General features: G+C 46.8%; 2 protein-coding genes and 1 long non-coding RNA gene across 5 annotated transcripts; 2 read left to right on the top strand and 1 right to left on the bottom strand.

Moving 5' to 3' along the window:
- Window positions 1–976: 976 nt before the first annotated feature.
- LOC101064690 (uncharacterized) lies at window positions 977–19,107 on the top strand. 2 transcript variants are annotated; one of them, XM_029836148.1, is made up of 5 exons: window positions 977–1,024; window positions 13,641–13,746; window positions 16,876–17,376; window positions 17,525–17,644; window positions 17,769–19,107. In XM_029836148.1, exons 2-5 carry the CDS (start codon window positions 13,733–13,735, stop codon window positions 18,742–18,744), a joined length of 1,611 nt encoding a protein of 536 aa, XP_029692008.1. In that variant the 5' UTR covers window positions 977–1,024; window positions 13,641–13,732; the 3' UTR covers window positions 18,745–19,107. The 2 variants fall into 2 exon arrangements, with proteins under 2 accessions (XP_029692008.1, XP_029692007.1); XM_029836147.1 differs by lacking the exon at window positions 977–1,024 and having other exon boundaries at window positions 13,394–13,746.
- Window positions 992–4,275, top strand: LOC105416216 (uncharacterized). Of its 2 annotated transcripts, XM_029836146.1 has the most exons (4): window positions 992–1,130; window positions 2,019–2,519; window positions 2,689–2,808; window positions 2,933–4,275. In XM_029836146.1, exons 1-4 carry the CDS (start codon window positions 1,117–1,119, stop codon window positions 3,903–3,905), a joined length of 1,608 nt encoding a protein of 535 aa, XP_029692006.1. In that variant the 5' UTR covers window positions 992–1,116; the 3' UTR covers window positions 3,906–4,275. The 2 variants fall into 2 exon arrangements, with proteins under 2 accessions (XP_029692006.1, XP_029692005.1); XM_029836145.1 differs by lacking the exon at window positions 992–1,130 and having other exon boundaries at window positions 1,137–2,519.
- Window positions 5,570–6,144, bottom strand: LOC105419379 (uncharacterized). The gene is made up of 3 exons (XR_966141.2): window positions 6,001–6,144; window positions 5,830–5,923; window positions 5,570–5,751 (listed from the first exon to the last, which is right to left on the bottom strand). It is a non-coding gene; the product is annotated as an uncharacterized lncRNA (long non-coding RNA).
- Window positions 19,108–19,919: the final 812 nt, after the last annotated feature.

The following is a 19,919-nucleotide window of genomic DNA, read 5'->3' as shown; positions in this document are numbered from 1 at the left end:
CCGTCGGTGATCCGGGGAGAGCGGACAGCATCCGGCAAAACACGCCGACCATCACTCGACATGGAGCCGGCAGGAAGAGGGCGAAGAGCGCGTGCGTGTGCGTGTGCTGCCGCGGCCGGAGATGCTGCTGCTGCTGCTGCTGCCGTGGATGGACAGACGCGCCGGGGCCGAATCACACCCTGGCCGGACCCGCGCCTTCAGCCCGGGCGCCATGAAAGAGGAAGAAAAAGGGAATAAATTCTGATGAATGTTCTCCTCCTCCTCCTCCTCTTCCTCCTCCTCCTCTTCTATCTGCTCAGATGCGGGCGCACGCAGGAAGCAGAATTAAATAAAGAGAGAAGAGGGATATTACACAACAACCAGGAGAGTCAGAGATCCGGAGCCGCTGCTGCGGTCACGATGTCAGCAGACAGGCCGGCCTCCATCTGTGTCCGCCCGCGGAGAAGAGCAGGAATGTCAGTCTGGAGAGGCTCCGCTCCTCTTCCTCTGGTGACGTTTTAAAAAGACGCACGCGTGTGTGTGCGTTAGTGCGTGTGTGTGAAAGCGCCATCCAGCCTGTCTGTGGAGTTTGTCGCCCCCTGCTGTTTAAACATCGCATCACAACTGAAAACAAAAACTAATGACAAATATGAAAGTTTAACCTGGATTATTAAACTAAAATAAAACTTTTCTCACCACAGAGATCTTATCCTGGTGCTACAGATCCAGGTGTGGCTGATTAAATCTTTCTAATGGGGGTGACTTTAGTCTCTTACCTGCAGTCACTGGAGACACGTGCTGACCGAGGGTCACCAGAGGGGGCGCTAAAGAGCAAGTTTAAAAGATCCGGTTTGGAGATCCGTCAGTGGACAAAACGTCACTGATGGAGACTAAAAAGGAAGAAAAGGAAAAGACAAACGCCCAGCAGAAGCTCTCAAAGTCACGTGATGCAATAAAGGAGGAAAACTTCTGAAGGTCAATTGTGCTGAAGCTGAGGCGTCACGCGAGAGAGTGAAAGAGAAAGTAAACAGTCCCTTGTAAACAGGCTGACAGGTAAACCTGATCGGTTTAGGATCGACCACTGATCCCATCTGATCGTCAGGTCTTCAGGGGATCTTCTGCCATCAGAGGAGGAACATGGAGTCCGCCAGGTGAACTCTGCTCACACAGAACTCTCTGAAAGATTCTTTAAAAACGCAACCAAACCTCGCAGAAGCTTCCGTGAATCCACCAAAGCTGACTTTCATTTGCTCCGCGTTTCTTTTTTCGAATCAAAGAACTTGAAAAAGCTTTTGCGCACGTTGGGGAGCGATTTTATTCCGATTCAATCCCATTTGTTTTAACTGCATTTATACCAGAATACCTTTAAAAGGAAGCCGTTAAAGAGGGAGCAGTAACAAGACTAAAACCAGGAAGGCACGTATAACACCTGGATTGTTGTTGCAGCTTTATTATCGCAATGACAGATTGATGAAGTGTCATTAGATGAACGAGACAACAAACTTTTATAAAAGGCGTTCAAACCAAACAAGACGCGACTGTTCAGGACAATCGCACAACTTTTATTTTAGATATTTCCTTCGTGTTTGAGACATATGTTGCTATGTTGGCCCAAACGTTAGGACCCCATTTTAAGGCTGAGGTTAGAACAGGGTTCAGGTAGAGGTCAGGGGTCAGGGGTCGCAGATTAGATGTGATGGTTATGGTTCGGGTGGGGACCTGGCTAATGATTATGTCCATGAATGTCCCCACAAAGATCGAAGTACAAGTGTGTGTTGCTGCGGGTCTGTGGGTTTGACACTGTAATTAAACGAGTCTCAAACAGGAAGTTTTCAGGATCTGGTGCTGAACCGAGTCAATCAACATAAACGTTACTGAATGATCGTGTGATTTTAAAGCAGGCTGATCAAGAATTCACCTGTAATGTTTTAAATAAATTTGGAGTAGAGATGAATGCACTGAGAAGGTTTGACTGTTTGCTGTGGAGAACCGACCTCAACTGCTGGGTCGCCTTCAGAAATGCTGCTTTTGTCTTCCAGAAAAAATCTTCAGGCCGTCTTGGGTCGCTACGCCACAAATACGCTGAAACACATCAACACGGTGAAAAGCTTCTCTAACAGGATCTCCAGATGGATCCTGGGGAGGGGGATGGAGATAGAAATGATGTTGGACATCAAAGAAAGAGCCAAGAAGGAGAAGTTTGCAGCGCTGGAGGAGGAGCTGGCAGAGGTGCTGAAGACCTCCCTCAACGGCCTGATGGAACTTGATGAATTCCTGGATGGTTTGGAGAAGCTGGCCTTCACCTCCCTTCACGTCTTCAGGGAGAACAACAACATGCTGCACCTTCCCCCCGGGATCAGCCTGGATTTGGTTCAGGACATCATCACTGCCGCTCAGCAAACCTGCCCTCTCCGGTTGGTGTTCATGCTGGACACAGACGACTTCTTTGTTCCTCAACAGCAAAACTTGGAAGTGCTGTGCTTCCAGCTGAACAAATACATGATCATCAGCCAGCTGATGTGTGACAAGATGGGAAAAAGGTAAAAAAAAACCCAGAATAAATAAAATAAATAAATAAATAAAAATTTCAAAGTTGAAGCACCACAGAGTCTGAAACAGATCTCCTAACCCAGATGGAGAGATGGATCGTATGCGGTGTGTCTCAGAGCATTAGCATGATGCTAACTTCATGGTGTTTCTGCGTCGCAGCTCTTTCAGTGATTGGCGTCCACCAAGCAGCACAGAAACCAACGTAGAGCTGCCGGTGGATTTGTCTGAAGACGACATCCAGGAGATGCTGACTCACATCAAACAGCTACATTCTATCAGGTAAAACCTCAACAGGAAATCAGCTTAGAAGCACAGAAAAAGACACCGATTCAAAGTGAAAATACAGTTCGCATTCACAGCTGTGCACGTTCACCCTGGCTGACTTTACTTTTCTCTTCGTCAGGTTGAACCAGAACTTGAGAATTGCGTTCATGTTTCAGGACGATCTGTCGTCGACCTTCCTCCAGGAGTTTGATGAGCGGAGAGACAGGATGTTGGAGTTTCTAGATAAACTGGATGAGAGCACTGGTCAGATAGATAAGATGCACAAGGGGTCCAGGATCTCCAGCATAGCAGGCAGCTCAGTGGGGGCAGTTGGTGGTGTGATGAGCATTGTGGGCTTGGCTTTGACTCCTGTAACTGCAGGATTGTCTCTGGGTCTGACCATAGCTGGGATCGGCCTCGGAGTCACCAGTGGAGTCAACGGCCTCGTCACCACCCTCACCGAGGTGGGTGTAAACAAGAGGGAAAAAAATAAAGCCAGCAAAATGTTTGAGGACTTCATGAAGGATGTGGGAGATCTTTACGATTGTCTGGAAAAAGTCGGCACAAAGGGAACGACTCAAAAAGAATTTGCTGAAGCGATAGCCAACGTGGCCGTAGAGCTGGATTCACTTGAGAAAACCGCTGATGTACTTAAGGAACTTGTTGATGCAGTTTCTGCTTTTAGAATGTTCAATTCTGAAGAGTTGATCGCAGGTGTTGGTCGGTTAATGCAGGGAGCTAAAGGAGCCAGTAAATTGGCCTTCGATATCCCAGATATCGGCCAGGCAGCGGCCCGAGGAGCTGCAGGATTCGCCAGGGCAGCCAGAGTCGGCTTCATTGCACTCAACGCTCTGTTCCTCGGCATCGATATCATCTTCATCGTCAAAGACGGCCTCAGTTTATCCAAAGGCAGCCAGTCCGAGCTGGTGAAGTTCTTTACAGCCAGAGCTGCACTGTGGCGCTCACAGATGAGGTCATGGGAGAAGATCTACGAGAGCCAGAAAGAAGGTCAGGAGAGGATGAAGATACACCTGGCCGCCCTGGACACCCCATTTTATCCTGGCCGCCGTTCTGAGGAGGAGTCCAGATCCCTTTTAGATCCCAACCACTGAGGAGACCCAAACCCCAAGCAGGTTTTTAGCATCAATCATCAATCATCACCATCCAGATATCTTAAATCTTTTCTCTGTTAATTTGAGGTTCTGCAAGAGGAGCTGAATAATCCTCCTCCTGCAGCAGAATTCAGATGAGCCTTTATCACATTTAGTCCCTGTTACCTGTTACATGTCCACACCTGACTGTTCCTTTCTGTGTTGAGACCCATCCTGGAGCTTCTTGCACGTCCGTGAGTCCAGTCGTTTTGCTGTTGTGAGGAGCCGTTGAGCTCTTTGTAACTTTTCTTCAGATCTATGAATTGTGATTAATCTATATGAGAAATGTTTTACTGTCTGTCTATCTTCCAAATAAATCTGAAATATTCCATCTTTTGTTTGATAGTTTGTCATTTAGAGACCCTTCTGTCCTCAGTACAGTCAGGGACACAATGAAGCCACCATGGAGCTGAGAACAACGCGAATAAACTACCAGCTTACAGTCCTAAACTACCTGTTTCAACTACCACCAGAGCTGTGGAGAGTGAGAGAAGAGGGATGTAAACAGTAGAGATGGAGGGAGCAGAACAAACATTGAAGCTCCATCAGTGGTGGGGTGATGTGGACCCGCTTTGGTTGCTTGAAGACCAGACGAACCACCACATTCTAGACCAACCAAATCAGCTTCACCACGTGTTCCTGGTAGAAGTCCCACGCAGTCGTAAGCGTTTGAGATCACCATGGTCGTAGCAGCAGCTGGGGTGCATGTGGGGTTGCTTATAGCAAGGTCAAAGGCTGGAGGTGGTTGAGATTTTGTCTGAGACCGAAGGGTCTTCCGGGGGTAACGACAAGTACAGCTAGGTGTCGTCTGCATAACTGTGATATATAAAAAAAAATAAATCAGGATTTGCCCCAGCGAGTTTGCGTATTCGGCAAAGAGCAGCGGCCCCAGTACCGATCCTTGGGGGACCCCAGTGAGCAGGTGAGGAGCCGTCGGCTGACCTGAAACATGCAACATGAGAACCAAAGACTGAGCAGATGTTGGGGCCTTTGGAGTGTCTCTGCCAGACAATTGGGCCGTTTCCATGGAGGTGCCATTCTTGGGTCAAGGAGGTCGTCTCTGGACAGGAACTGATCTGCTTCAGAACCGCCCTCTTGATGTACTTTGCAGGAACGGGAGACCCAGTTTTCCACTTGGGTCGGACTGAGGTGTCACCCGAGCCTCTTTCAACGTGGATGTAAAGATGCTGGAGGACGAGGAAGAGCTGGTGGTGCGAGTGATCGCCGGGGTGATCCGTTCTGTCGGAGGGTGGTTGGGACGGGGACCAGTGGACACCTCACTCTCCGAGGAGCCGCCTCAGGCGTCGCCCAGCTCCACGACCTCCCGTCCTCTTACCTGATGTCTCGGTTATACGATGAATAAATGAATTTCACAATCTAAACATCCTTTTCTTTGATTTTAAAGGTTCCCAGAACAGTTGAGCATCATCGCGATCGACCAGATACGACAGGATTCTCCTGAGCTGTTCGTGCTGGAAAATATTGGAATCTTGTGAATAAAAACTAATAAAAGTCAGTCGGAAAAATACTAAATATTATATTTAAAGAAAAATGAATCATTTTAATGTTTGCAGTTGATTTTTAGATAAAAAAGTTGAAGTAAAAAAGAGTTGAAACTAAAAATCTCAGGTGGCCAATTCAGGTTTTATTCAAGGTGGAAAGGAATCATCTGGAGTTTGATGATGGTTCACGTTTGCAGAATTAAAATAAACCTCAGATGAGTTTGAACTCGGTTTGATGCTGCAAAATCAGGTGACGATGATGATGATGAAGGCTGCTGGTCACCGAGTCCTTCAATTGTCCTCGTCTGAAATGAAAAACATTCCGCTTTTGTGACGCGTTCAAAATGTCATTTTTGTCCATTTAAAATGTTCAGCGTTCTCACCTTCCTCCTCCTCCTCCTCTTCGTCTTCATCCTCCTCCTCCTCTTCATCAGAACTGAAGGTCCCATCGGGCAGGCTGTACACCCGGATCACTTGCTGCAGGACGCAGAATGAAGCCGTTAACTCCCAGTGCGCCCCCTGCTGGCAGCTTCTCAGGTCGGGCAGGGCCTCACCTTGTTGGGGTCCTTCAGGATCAGGTACTTGCCCTCGTCCAGCTTGCTGCAGATGTCGATGACACAGCGGAGGATTGTGACAAGAATTAATGTTATTGTTGTTATTAGTATTATCTTTAAATACTATTGTATGTAGATTTTGAGTGTTTGAGGAATGTTGATAAGAAAAGAAGAACATGAGAGTGTTTCGTAAAGGTGCTGAAGCTGCTTACAACCAAGCCCAGCACCCAGATGTATCCTGTTGGTCAAGATTAGAGAAGTTTGTTAAGATGGGAGAAGATGTCAGAAGACAATGAGTTATGAAACCCTGTTTGGACACCCATTCTGTTTGCACCAATAAAAGAGGTGAGCGAGCAGCAGATGAACAGAGCTGACAGAGGAAGCTTGAACTGCTGCTCGACTCTCCCTTGCAAGGAACTCCTGTTGTTTGTGTGGTTGATCTGAGTCTAGTGAACGAACAGCGCGGGTGATCAAAACTTCACCCTCACAAAATTTGGTCGTTCGAGCCGGATCCCAAGACCTGGAGAGGAGCGCCGTGGGACGACCAAACGCCGAAGTCTGCGCGCAGCCGGAGTCAAAAGACGTCCGAATTGAAAGACCTTTCATCACGAGTTGACGGAAGGCCGGTCTTCATCCCTCCCAGGGCGACCATCTCCAGTGATGGGAAGAAGGCACCAAAACAACTCAGAGAGAAACCAAAGAATCAACAGAGTGAGTATAAGACACAAAAAGCGCTACACGGAATATACCACTGTATTACCTGCCTGGTCATCGGGAGAGAAGCAGAGGCAAGATACACCCGCCTCCTCGGAGGTAGAAGCTTGGTGTATACTCTCCTGATTAAAAAAGAGGGGTTATAAGGCCACGGCGGAGGGACTGAACTAGATATCCTGTAGGGATTGAGGGTTGTTCAGTCGGGAGATCGGAAATCTCCACCCAAGTACATAAAAACTGATAAATAAAGTGCAAACATGGGCAACCAGCATTCCACAAAAGGTGCTGAATTCGAAATCCCAGCATCATGTAAACACATGGAAGACAAATATCCAGGTTCATGCTCATATGTTCAGCTGTGGATGACTAAGTTTGATTGGGATGGTAACTTAGGCAAGCCAGGCAATATTATAAAATTAAGAGAAGATTTAATAGAATATGGAAAGAAACATCCAAAAGTAAATGTGGGGTTGACACAATGTCATCTCTGGCTCACTGAATCAAAATATACAAGAGAAAAACAAAATCAAGAAAAAGAGAAACGAAAAAGAGAAAAATAAGAACTTCTTATACCCATCGCTGAGTGCGTACGTGAGGGCGGAGGACAACGAAACAGGAGGCAGGAGTCAATTGATAAATGTGCCTCCCCCGTATGTTCCTCCACCTCCTGTTCCACTAGCTCCCCCTCAGGCGGTCCCATTGGACCCGCCCGGAGCCTTAGCCCCCCTTGCTTCAAACACTAATCCTTTTTTGGGCCCCTCTCCATCGGGAGCCCAGTACAGAAATTACCACATGCAGGACAACACTGTGCAGATGTACCCATTGATCCAGGTTGCAAACCCACAAGCCGGTGTGCAGGGTCAAGATCCCACTATCTTGGGGTATAGAACCTGGACTCCAGAAGACTGTAAGAAAGCTTGTGATGACATAACCTCGCCCCAAATGGACGTAGAGTCGTGCATCCAAGACATAAGACAGTTACTAAGAAGTTACCATACTAACGGTACTGAAACCCAGCAAGTCCTCATGTGCGTAAATGGCAAGAAATGGGGCACTGTTAGAGGAGATTGGGTCCCAGTGGATCCAGCCACTCAACAACCATGGCAGCCTGGCAGCCAAGAACTAAATGACAGACTCGACAGACTGTACCAGCGCATGCGAACTGCTTTTACCAGACGAGCTGACTACAGCGCCATTACGGCCACGAGACAGAAGACTGACGAAAGTTTTGAAGACTATAGCATGAGAATGAAAGATGTGTTCCGAAAAAATAGTGGAATTCCGTATGCGGAAGAACCAGAAGGTCCCTACCAACAGCATTTAAAGCAAGCTATACATGGGGGATCAAAATCAGAGATAAAAACCTGGGTAGAGAGACAATTAGTTGATTTCGGAACTTGTAACCTAAACCGCTATGAACAACATGCTATGCATGCTGAAAGACAATGCCAAAAGAGTAAGAACCAATTAACAGGCATGTTTTTCAATGCCAATCCTTTCCCAAGCCGAGGCCGAGGCGGAAGGGGAGGAGGAGGCAATTCCCGTGAAAATGATCAGTGTCATTATTGTAAAAATTATGGACACTGGGAACGTGATTGCAAAAAGAAACAACGTGACCTGAGATATAATAGAGGACAGCAGCAAGGTTCTAATACACCTCAACAATGACTAGAACTGGAAAAAGATGTCACAAAAATTAAAACAAATCAATGACTGATGTGTTAACATGGACCCCTGAAGCTGAAGAAGCATTTCTGTACATAAAACAGGCCCTTGTAAGTGCTGGAGTGTTAAAGCTGCCAGACTATCAGAAGCCTTTTGAGCAGGTTGTTGACTGCAAGGGTGACTTTATGACTTCAGTTCTATTGCAGAAGCACGGAGATAAGAGGCAGCCAGTGGCCTACTACTCCCACAAGCTAGATCCCGTAGCTTGTGCACTCCCGCCATGCGTTAAAGCGGTGGTGGCAGCGTCTGAGGCAGTGAAAGCCTCCGCAGGAGTGGTGCTATATCATGAGCTAACTTTGCTAGTTCCACATGCAGTGTCAATACTGCTGCTACAAAGTAAGATAGCGTTCCTGTCGCCCGCACGTCATCTTTCCTGCATGGCAGTGTTGCCGTCTCAGCCGAATCTGACGATTCGTCGCTGCACGACCTTAAACCCAGCGACGCTGCCTGGATGAGGTCTCCATTACGGTCCTGCCGCGACCAGATCTTAGTGATGTCGCGTTGACTACAGGACGGATACTCTTTGTGGATGGATCATCGAGAAAGGATGACTGACGCACTAGAACCGCATATGCAGTAGTTACAGCAACTGAGGTGGTGGAGGCGAAACCACTTCCCTCCTCCTATTCTGCTCAAGCTGCAGAACTCGTCGCACTCACACGTGCTTGTGAACTAAGCAAAGGACAAGATGTTACCATTTATACAGATAGTCAATATGCATTTTCCACGTTGTTTGTGTTTGCTCAACAATGGAATTTGAGAGGGATGAAAACGTCGACAGGCAAACCGGTCATGCATGCAGAACTGTTAAAAAAGTTATTGGCAGCAGTACAGCAGCCACGTAAAATAGCTGTATGTAAATGCACTGCACACACTAACAACACAGACGCAGTCTCACAAGGCAATGCCTTTGCTGACAGAGCCGCAAAGGCTGCAGCAAATAACAACACACTTCTTGATAATGATGAGGAAGAATCATTTAGCCTAGAACCTGCAGATAATGATATTCTAAAAGAAATGCAACAAAGTGCTCCAGAAAAGGAAAAGGCCACGTGGAAGAAGCGAGGAGCCAAACTGGATGATAAAGGACTGTTAACCATAGGAAACAAGCCAATCCTTCCCCGGAATATGCATAAATGGGCAGCATTAGTGAGCCATGGGCCATGCCATGTCTCAACAGGAGGGATGGTACAGATGGTTAATGAACATTATTACACTATAGGATTTCATACATACTCAAAAAAAAATTTGTTCACAATGTGCTATTTGTTAAAACACAGCCGTACACATGTTGAACAGCTGTTTCTAGGAAAATGACGTAATGCATTGAAATTTCATGAAAATGTAAAGATGTGATACTGATGATGAAAATCTAGACGCATTTAACGATAAACAGGAGGGAAATGTGACAAGAATTATTGTTATTGTTGTTATTAGTATTATCTTTAAATGCTATTGTATGTAGATTTTGAGTGTTTGACGAATGTTGATAAGAAAAGAAGAACATGAGGGTGTTTCGTAAAGGTGCTGAAGCTGCTGACAACCAAGCTCAGCACCCAGATGTATCCTGTTGGTCAGGATTAGAGAAGTTTGTAAAGATGTCAGAAGACAATGAGTTATGAAATCCTGTTGGGACACCCATTCTGTTTGCACCAATAAAAGAGGTGAGCGAGCAGCAGACGAACAGAGTTGACAGAGGAAGCTTGAACTGCTGCTCAGCTCTCCCTTGCAGGGAACTCCTGTTGTTTGCGTGGTTACTCTGAGTCTGGTGAACGAACAGCGCGGGTGATCAAAACTTCACCCTCACAGTCTCCAGATCACTGGACGTTGATACTGGTCTCATTTCGCTAGACCAGGAAAAGGCTTTTGACCGGGTTGAACACCAGTTCCTCTGGAAGGTGATGGAGAGGTTCAAGTTCAGCCCTGGCTTTATAGCGATGATCCGCGTCCTGTACTGTGACATTACGAGTATGCTGAAGTTCAATGGCAGCCTGTGTGCTCCCTTCAGAGTGCGTAGAGGCGTCCGGCAGGGCTGTGCCCTCTCTGGAATGCTCTACGCTCTCTCCCTCGAACCCCTTCTCTCTAGGATCCGTGCAAACGTGGATGGCCTGTTTTTACCGTCCTTTTACAGAAAAATTGTTTTATCTGCCTACGCAGATGATCTAATAGTAATGGTGCGCAGCCAGAGGGACGTAGATGTTTTATCTAAAGTCTAAAGAGTTTTATTCAACCGCCTGTCCGCGGCCAGGGTCAACTGGCAGAAGAGTGAGGCCCTGGCCGTTGGCAGGTGGACAAATGGTCTGCCGGTCCTTCCCCAGGACCTCGCCTGGCGGAGGGACGGCCTAAAGTACCTCGGTGTTTTTATTGGAGATGAAGAAACTGAAAAGAAAAATTGGCTCGACACGTTGGAAAAGGCAGACGGAAAAATTCAAAAATGGAAATGGCTCCTCCCCCGCATGTCGTACAGAGGCAGAACTCTTGTCCTCAATAACCTGGTGGCCTCTGTGCTCTGGCACCGGCTCAGTTGCATGGAGCCACCCTCGGGGCTACTAGCACAACTGCAAACAAGAGTTCTGGCCTTCTTTTGGGATGGCATGCATTGGGTCCAGCAGGGGGTGTTGTACTTGCCCAGAGAGGAGGGAGGACAGGGCCTCATCCACCTGGCCAGCAGGACCGCCGCTTTTAGAATACAGTTTGTACAGAGGGTTTTAACAGGGCCAGCGGACCTAATGTGGAGAGATGTGGCCAGATGTGTCTTCAGACGGGTGAGTAACTTGGGGCTGGATGATGCTCTGTTTTTAACTGACTTTAAATTTGCAAAGTTAAATGGGCTACCTCCATTTTATCAGAGTGTTGTTAAGGCATGGGCCCTTTTTAAAGTTGAGAAAAGAACCAGCTCTGAATCTCTGTATTGGCTGCTAAGGGAACCCACGGTGCACGGAGCCAGGCTGGATGTCTCGGCCGAAGCCCCGCCGAGGCTGACGGCTGCACTGTGGCGGACCCGGACCCTACTCCTCCAGCACGTAGTGCAGGGCCAGACCTAATGGGCGCGGAGGCAGTGGGTTCCCTGTTAGGCATCCGCTCTACCCAGGCAGCTGAGGGGGTGCTTCGGCTATGGAGGAACAGACTCAGCACGAGAGAGAGGCGTATTCTTGAGGACTACGGCCAGGGGACCGAACCCGACAGCGAGGACCCCTTCCCGGAGATCAGGCTAGCTGCCCACCTCGGGAATCTAGACGGTCCTCTCCTCAGACCAGCAAAGACCTTCTCCCTGGTAGCAGTCGATAAGAAGACCCTATACAACGACTGTGTGAGGGTACTAAACAGGAGAGGACTGTCGAACAGGAGCACCAGCGTGTGGGCAGATCGACTGGGAGGGGATGGAGCCCGCCCCTGCTGGAGGGTCCTTTACAAGCCGCCCCTGAAGAAAAGGACCGGGGACCTCCAGTGGAGGATCCTACATGGGGCTGTCGCCTTGAATGCTCTCCTCTCCAGAATGAACGCTGCTGTGTCGGACCAGTGCCCGTTTTGTTCCGGGCGAGAGACTGTGTTCCACGCGTACAGTGAGTGTGAGAGGCTCACTGTACTTTTTAATGTCATGAAGGGTGTTTTTAATGGTTTTAAGGAAACCTTTTCTATTAGAACTTTTATTTTTGGCGGAGGTTACAACTCAAAAGCCGCTCGCAACAAGTGGCAACTCCTGAATTTTATCTGTGGTGAGGCAAAAATGGCAATTTACGTCTCCAGGAAGAACAAAATTTCAAAAACTGGGGATAGTGAGGCCGCCTCTGTATGGCGCTGTAATGTCCGGTGCAGGCTGACGTTGGAGTTTGGGTTTTATAAAATGATGAACGACCTCGGCAAATTCCAGGACATATGGTGTCACAGAAATGTTTTATGCACTGTGACAGAGGATCTTTTGCACTTTGCACACCCCCTGGTGGGATAAATTGTATTGTATTGTTGATTTCTTAATATTTATTTATCTATTTTTATTGTGGTTGGTGGTATCATTATTATTATAACTATTGTTATTGTTATTATGATTACTATTATTATTGTTATTATTATTACTATTATTATTATTATTATTATTATTATTATTATTGTTGTTGTTCTGTGGGTTTTCTAAACAGGGCGTTTGTGGCCCTGTGTAAATTTGTGAATTAAAGTATTTTGTAAAAATCAAAATCAAAATCTCGTCTCCCTCTCCTCTCCTCTCCTCTCCTCTCCTCTCCTCTCCTCTCCTCTCCTCTCCTCTCCTCTCCTCTCCTCTCCTCTCCTCTCCTCTCCTCTCCTCTCCTCCTACATGAGCCTGGTCCTGCTCCAGGTTTCTTCCTGTTAAAGGGGAGTTTGTCCTGCCACTGTTGCTTGTTGGGGTCAGGCCCTGGGATTTTTGAAAGCGCCTTGAAACAATTTTAATTGTATAAGACGCTATACAAATAAAGATTGATTTGATTTGGGGAAAGAGGGACTGGTAAGGGGAGGAAAGGCATCTTTTGTGGTTAGGGATGAGCTGGGGGCTGGAGAGGAAATGGCTATGGAAAGCAGGGAGGGACACTAATCTCCTGGCCCTATTATGGTGCTTCAGTAAATGTGGATGAAGGAGGGGGTGAAAATACAGTGTTAGAAGGATTTGGTGGGTCTGCTGCACCCAGGGGCCACCAGTGAAGCAGTGCAGGCCCTACAGGTGTAGTGGGAGGTTCAGAGAGGTGCTTTTCAGTCAGAGTCAGCTGTAGAAGGAGGAGTTTAAACATCACATCACAACTGAAAACGAAAACTAATGACAAATATGAAAGTTTAACCTGGATTATTAAACTAAAATAAAACTTTTCTCACCATAGAGATCTTATCCGGGTGCTACAGATCCAGATGTGGCTGATGAAATCTTTCTAATGGGGGTGACTTTAGTCTCTTACCTGCAGTCACTGGAGACACGTGCTGACCGAGGGTCGCCAGAGGGGGCGCTAAAGAGCAAGTTTAAAAGATCCGGTTTGGAGATCCGTCAGTGGACAAAACATCACTGATGGAGACTATAAAAAGGAAGAAAAGGAAAAGACAAACGCCCAGCAGAAGCTCTCAAAGTCACGTGATGCAATAAAAGAGGAAAACATCTGAAGGTCAATTGTGTTGAAGCTGAGGCGTCACGCGAGAGAGTGAAAGAGAAAGTAAAAGTAAAAAGGCCTGTCCCTTGTAAACAGGCTGACAGGTAAACCTGATCGGTTTAGGATCGACCACTGATCCCATCTGATCGTCAGGTCTTCAGGGGATCTTCTGCCATCAGAGGAGGAACATGGAGTCCACCAGGTGAACTCTGCTCACACAGAACTCTCTGAAAGATTCTTTAAAAACGCAACCAAACCTCGCAGAAGCTTCCGTGAATCCACCAAAGCTGACTTTCATTTGCTCCGCGTTTCTTTTTTCGAATCAAAGAACTTGAAAAAGCTTTTGCGCACGTTGGGGAGCGATTTTATTCCGATTCAATCCCATTTGTTTTAACTGCATTTATACCAGAATACCTTTAAAAGGAAGCCGTTAAAGAGGGAGCAGTAACAAGACTAAAACCAGGAAGGCACGTATAACACCTGGATTGTTGTTGCAGCTTTATTATCGCAATGACAGATTGATGAAGTGTCATTAGATGAACGAGACAACAAACTTTTATAAAAGGCGTTCAAACCAAACAAGACGCGACTGTTCATGACAATCGCACAACTTTTATTTTAGATATTTCCTTCGTGTTTGAGACATATGCTGCTATGTTGGCCCAAACGTTAGGACCCCATTTTAAGGCTGAGGTTAGGACTGGGTTCATGTAGAGGTCAGGGGTCAGGGGTCACAGCTTAGATGTGATGGTTATGGTTCGGGTAGGGACCTGGCTAATGATTATGTCCATGAATGTCCTCACAAAGATCGAAGTACAAGTGTGTGTTGCTGCGGGTTTGACTCAAAATGAAACTGAAATTAGATTAGATTAGATTAGATTAGATTCAACTTTATTGTCATTACACATGTCACAAGTACAAGGCAACGAAATGCAGTTAGCATCTAACCAGAAGTGCTTAAGTAGCGAATAAAACTGTGATGGGTATATACAATATATACACACAATGATATATGTTTATGATATCAATCTATATGTTTGTATTTACAGAGTTCAGATATGTAAAGGATATATAAAAGTCATTGCAACCAAGATAAATATATAAACAGGCTGTAACTATGGTGCTGAATTTCCTACAGGATCAATAGAGGTTATTTATGCAGTTTTTAACTATGTGAATGTTTTAACTATACAATAATGATAAAATATGGTAAAAATGTGCAAAGTATGGAAAGCAGTGCAAATAACCGGATGTAAATAGTGCAAATAACAGATGTAAATAGTGCAAATAACAGATGTAAATAGTGCAAATAACAGATGTAAATAGTGCAAATAGAGTGAATGTACAATCAGTCAGTCCAGACGGGGTTATTGTGCCTGAAGGGAGGTAAAGTGAGAGGGGTCGGAGTTCAGCAGGGAGACAGCAGTGGGGAAGAAGCTGTTTCTGAACCTGCTGGTTTTTGTCCGGAGGCTCCTGTAGCGCCTCCCAGAGGGCATGAGGGTGAACAGTCCATGCGCTGGGTGACAGGAGTCTTTAGAGACCTTCTTGGCCCTCCTGTGACAGCGCCTCCTGTATATGTCCTCGATGGAAGGAAGAGAAGCTCCAGCTATTCGCTGGGCGGTCTTCACCACCTTCTGCAATGCCTTCCTGTCTGAGGCAGAGCAGTTCCCATACCAGACCATAACACAGCTGGTAAGGATGCTCTCGATGGTGCAGCGATAGAAGTTCACCAGGATGTCTGAAGAGAGGTGGTGTTTCTTCAGAGTCCTCAGGAAGAAGAGACGCTGGTGAGCCTTCTTCACCAAACTGGAGCAGTTAGTCGTCCAGGTGAGGTCCTGTGAGAGGTGGATCCCCAAGAATTTGAAGCTGGACACACGCTCCACCGCTGCTCCGTTGATGTGGATGGGTGGGTGGAGGTCCGTCTTCCTCCTGAAGTCCAGGACGAGTTCTTTAGTTTTATTGGTGTTGAGCAGCAGGTTGTTGTTGTGGCACCACGTAGCTAAGCGGTCCACCTCCTCCCTGTAAGCTGACTTATCGTTATCCTTGATGAGGCCAATCACCGTGGTGTCATCTGCGAACTTGATGATGGTGTTGGAACCATGTAGAGCTCTGCAGTCGTGGGTGAACAGGGAGTAGAGGAATGGGCTCATCACAGAGCCTTGTGGTACTCCGGTGTTTACAGTGAGGGTAGGGGAGCAGTGATGATCTAACTGCACACGTTGTGGTCTATTGGTCAGAAAGTCCAGTAACCAGTTGCAGATGGAGATGCTGATGCCCAGATCCCTGAGTTTGGTTATCAGCTTGGAGGGGATGACAGTGTTAAATGCTGAACTGAAGTCTATGAACAGCATTCGGGCGTATGTGTCTTTATTGTCCAGGTGTGAGAGGACAGAGTGCAGTGCTGTGGAGACTGCATCTTCTGTGCTCCTGTTCTTACGATAGGCAAACTGATGGGGGTCCAGGGTTGGGGGGAGACAGGATTTGAGTTGTGCCAAGACCAGCTGCTCTAAGCACTTTGTGTTAATAGGAGTGAGTGCTACTGGACGATAGTCATTGACACAAGCTGGGGTGGAATGTTTTGGTACTGGCACGATGGAGGTGGATTTGAAGCAGGTCGGCACAACTGCATGAGCCAGGGATAGATTGAATAAGTCCGTCAGGACCCCTGCTAACTCCGCAGCACAAGTTCTGAGCACGCGTCCAGGGATGCCATCGGGGCCCGCAGCTTTGCGTGGATTGATCCTGCTCAGTCCCGCTCTGACATCAGTGGTAGAGAAAGTTAAGGGTTGGTGGCCACAGTCAGCTCTACCTTGCTCGCTTGTTCTTGATTGTCCTTCTCAAACCGAGCATAGAAGTTGTTTAGCTCATTGAGGAAGGAGATGTCAGTTGAGGGGGAGAGGCATTGATGGGCTTGTAGTTGCTGATGACCTGAATGCCCTGCCACATAGATCGGGGGTTGGAGTTGGAGAAGTGCCCTTCTACCTTCAGCTTGTAGTCGTGTTTGGCTTTCTTAATACCCCGCTTCAGGTTAGCTCTGGCTGTGCTGTAGGTTTGTGCATCCCCCGATCGGAAGGCGATGTTACGGGCCTTCAGCAGGATTAAACGAGTCTCAAACAGGAAGTTTTCAGGATCTGGTGCTGAACCGAGTCAGTCAACATAAACGTTACTGATTGATCGTGTGATTTTAAAGCAGGCTGATCAAGAATTCACGTGTGATGTTTTAAATAAATTTGGAGTAGAGATGAATGCACTGAGAAGGTTTGACTGTTTGCTGTGTAGAACCGACCTCAACTGCTGGGTCGCCTTCAGAAATGCTGCTTTTGTCTTCCAGAAAAAATCTTCAGGCCGTCTTGGGTCGCTACGCCACAAATACGCTGAAACACATCAACACGGTGAAAAGCTTCTCTAACAGGATCTCCAGATGGATCCTGGGGAGGGGGATGGAGATAGAAATGATGTTGGACATCAAAGAAAGAGCCAAGAAGGAGAAGTTTGCAGCGCTGGAGGAGGAGCTGGCAGAGGTGCTGAAGGCCACTCTCAACGGCCTGATGGAACTTAATGATTTCCTGGATGGTTTGGAGAAGCTGGCCTTCACCTCCCTTCACATCTTCAGAGAGAACAACAACATGCTGCACCTTCCCCCTGGGATCAGCCTGGATTTGGTTCAGGACATCATCACTGCCGCTCAGCAAACCTGCCCTCTCCGGTTGATGTTCATGCTGGACACAGACGACTTCTTTGTTCCTCAACTGCAAAACTTGGAAGTGCTGTGCTTCCAGCTGAACAAATACATGATCATCAGCCAGCTGATGTGTGACAAGATGGAAAAAAGGTAAAATAAATAAATAAATAAAAATGTCAAAGTTGAAGCACCACAGAGTCTGAAACAGATCTCCTAACCCAGATGGAGAGATGGATCATATGCGGTGTGTCTCAGAGCATTAGCATGATGCTAACTTCATGGTGTTTCTGCGTCACAGCTCTTTCAGTGATTGGCGTCCACCAAGGAGCACAGAAACCAACGTAGAGCTGCCGGTGGATTTGTCTGAAGACCACATCCAGGAGATGCTGACTCACATCAAACAGCTACATTCTATCAGGTAAAACCTCAACAGGAAATCAGCTTAGAAGCACAGAAAAAGACACCGATTCAAAGTGAAAGCACAGTTCGCATTCACAGCTGTGCACGTTCACCCTGGCTGACTTTACTTTTCTCTTCGTCAGGTTGAACCAGAACTTCAGAATTGCGTTCATGTTTCAGGACGATCTGTCGTCGACCTTCCTCCAGGAGTTTGATGAGCGGAGAGACAGGATGTTGGAGTTTCTAGATAAACTGGATGAGAGCACTGGTCAGATGGATAGGATGCACAAGGGGGCCAGGATCTCCAGCATAGCAGGCAGCTCAGTGGGGGCAGTTGGTGGTGTGATGAGCATTGTGGGCTTGGCTTTGAGTCCTGTAACTGCAGGATTGTCTCTGGGTCTGACCATAGCTGGGATCAGCCTCGGAGTCACCAGTGGAGTCAACAGCATTGTCACCACCCTCACCGAGGTGGGTGTAAACAAGAGGGAAAAAAATAAAGCCAGCAAAACGCTTGAGGACTTCATGAAGGATGCAGGAGTTCTTTACGAGTGTCTGGAAAAAGTCGGCATGAAGGGAACGACTCTAGAAGAATTTGCTGAAGCGATAGCCAACGTGGCCGTAGAGCTGGATTCACTTGAGAAAACCGCTGATGTACTTAAGGAACTTGTTGATACAGTTTCTACTTTTAGAATGTTCAATTATGAAGAGTTGATCACAGGTGTTGGTCGGTTCGTGATGCAGGGAGCTAGAGGAGCAGGTAAATTGGTCTTAGATATCCCAGATATCGGCCAGGCAGCGGCCCGAGGAGCTGCAGGATTCGCCAGGGCAGCCAGAGCCGGCTTCATTGCACTCAACGCTCTGTTCGTCGGCATCGATGTTTTCTTCATCGTCAAAGACGGCCTCAGTTTAGCCAAAGGCAGCAAGTCCGAGCTGGTGAAGTTCTTTACAGCCAGAGCTGCACTGTGGCGCTCACAGATGACGTCATGGGAGAAGATCTACGAGAGCCAGAAAGAAGGTCAGGAGAGGATGAAGATACACCTGGCCGCCCTGGACACCCCATTTTATCCTGGCCGCCGTTCTGAGGAGGAGTCCAGATCCCTTTTAGATCCCAACCACTGAGGAGACCCAAACCCCAAGCAGGTTTTTAGCATCAATCATCAATCATCACCATCCAGATATCTTAAATCTTTTCTCTGTTAATTTGAGGTTCTGCAAGAGGAGCTGAATAATTCTCCTCCTGCAGCAGAATTCAGATGAGCCTTTATCACATTTAGTCCCTGTTACCTGTTACCGATGTCCACACCTGACTGTTCCTTTCTGTGTTGAGACCCTTCCTGGAGCTTCTTGCACGTCTGTGAGTCCAGTCGTTTTGCTGTTGTGAGGAGCCGTTGAGCTCTTTGTAACTTTTCTTCAGATCTATGAATTGTGATTAATCTATATGAGAAAGGTTTTACTGTCTGTCTATCAATATGCATTTTCCACGTTGTTTGTGTTTGCTCAACAATGGAATTTGAGAGGGATGAAAACGTCGACAGGCAAACCGGTCATGCATGCAGAACTGTTAAAAAAGTTATTGGCAGCAGTACAGCAGCCACGTAAAATAGCTGTATGTAAATGCACTGCACACACTAACAACACAGACGCAGTCTCACAAGGCAATGCCTTTGCTGACAGAGCCGCAAAGGCTGCAGCAAATAACAACACACTTCTTGATAATGATGAGGAAGAATCATTTAGCCTAGAACCTGCAGATAATGATATTCTAAAAGAAATGCAACAAAGTGCTCCAGAAAAGGAAAAGGCCACGTGGAAGAAGCGAGGAGCCAAACTGGATGATAAAGGACTGTTAACCATAGGAAACAAGCCAATCCTTCCCCGGAATATGCATAAATGGGCAGCATTAGTGAGCCATGGGCCATGCCATGTCTCAACAGGAGGGATGGTACAGATGGTTAATGAACATTATTACACTATAGGATTTCATACATACTCAAAAAAAAATTTGTTCACAATGTGCTATTTGTTAAAACACAGCCGTACACATGTTGAACAGCTGTTTCTAGGAAAATGACGTAATGCATTGAAATTTCATGAAAATGTAAAGATGTGATACTGATGATGAAAATCTAGACGCATTTAACGATAAACAGGAGGGAAATGTGACAAGAATTATTGTTATTGTTGTTATTAGTATTATCTTTAAATGCTATTGTATGTAGATTTTGAGTGTTTGACGAATGTTGATAAGAAAAGAAGAACATGAGGGTGTTTCGTAAAGGTGCTGAAGCTGCTGA

The sequence above is a fragment of the Takifugu rubripes genome, chromosome 5, assembly GCF_901000725.2.
Source record: "Takifugu rubripes chromosome 5, fTakRub1.2, whole genome shotgun sequence".
In the NCBI taxonomy this organism is placed as follows: Eukaryota; Metazoa; Chordata; class Actinopteri; order Tetraodontiformes; family Tetraodontidae; genus Takifugu; species Takifugu rubripes.
The sequence above is the reverse complement of the archived record's forward strand: the minus strand, read 5'-3'. Positions and strand labels throughout refer to the sequence as shown.

Coding starts and splice junctions, on each gene's coding strand:
- LOC105416216 (XM_029836145.1), top strand. CDS start 1,999: ATGCTGCTTTTGTCTTCCAGAAAAAATCTTCAGGCCGTCTTGGGTCGC. Junction 2,520..2,688: donor TGTGACAAGATGGGAAAAAG/GTAAAAAAAAAC, acceptor TCTGCGTCGCAG/CTCTTTCAGTGATTGGCGTC. Junction 2,809..2,932: donor AAACAGCTACATTCTATCAG/GTAAAACCTCAA, acceptor TCTCTTCGTCAG/GTTGAACCAGAACTTGAGAA.
- LOC101064690 (XM_029836148.1), top strand. Junction 17,377..17,524: donor TGTGACAAGATGGAAAAAAG/GTAAAATAAATA, acceptor TCTGCGTCACAG/CTCTTTCAGTGATTGGCGTC. Junction 17,645..17,768: donor AAACAGCTACATTCTATCAG/GTAAAACCTCAA, acceptor TCTCTTCGTCAG/GTTGAACCAGAACTTCAGAA.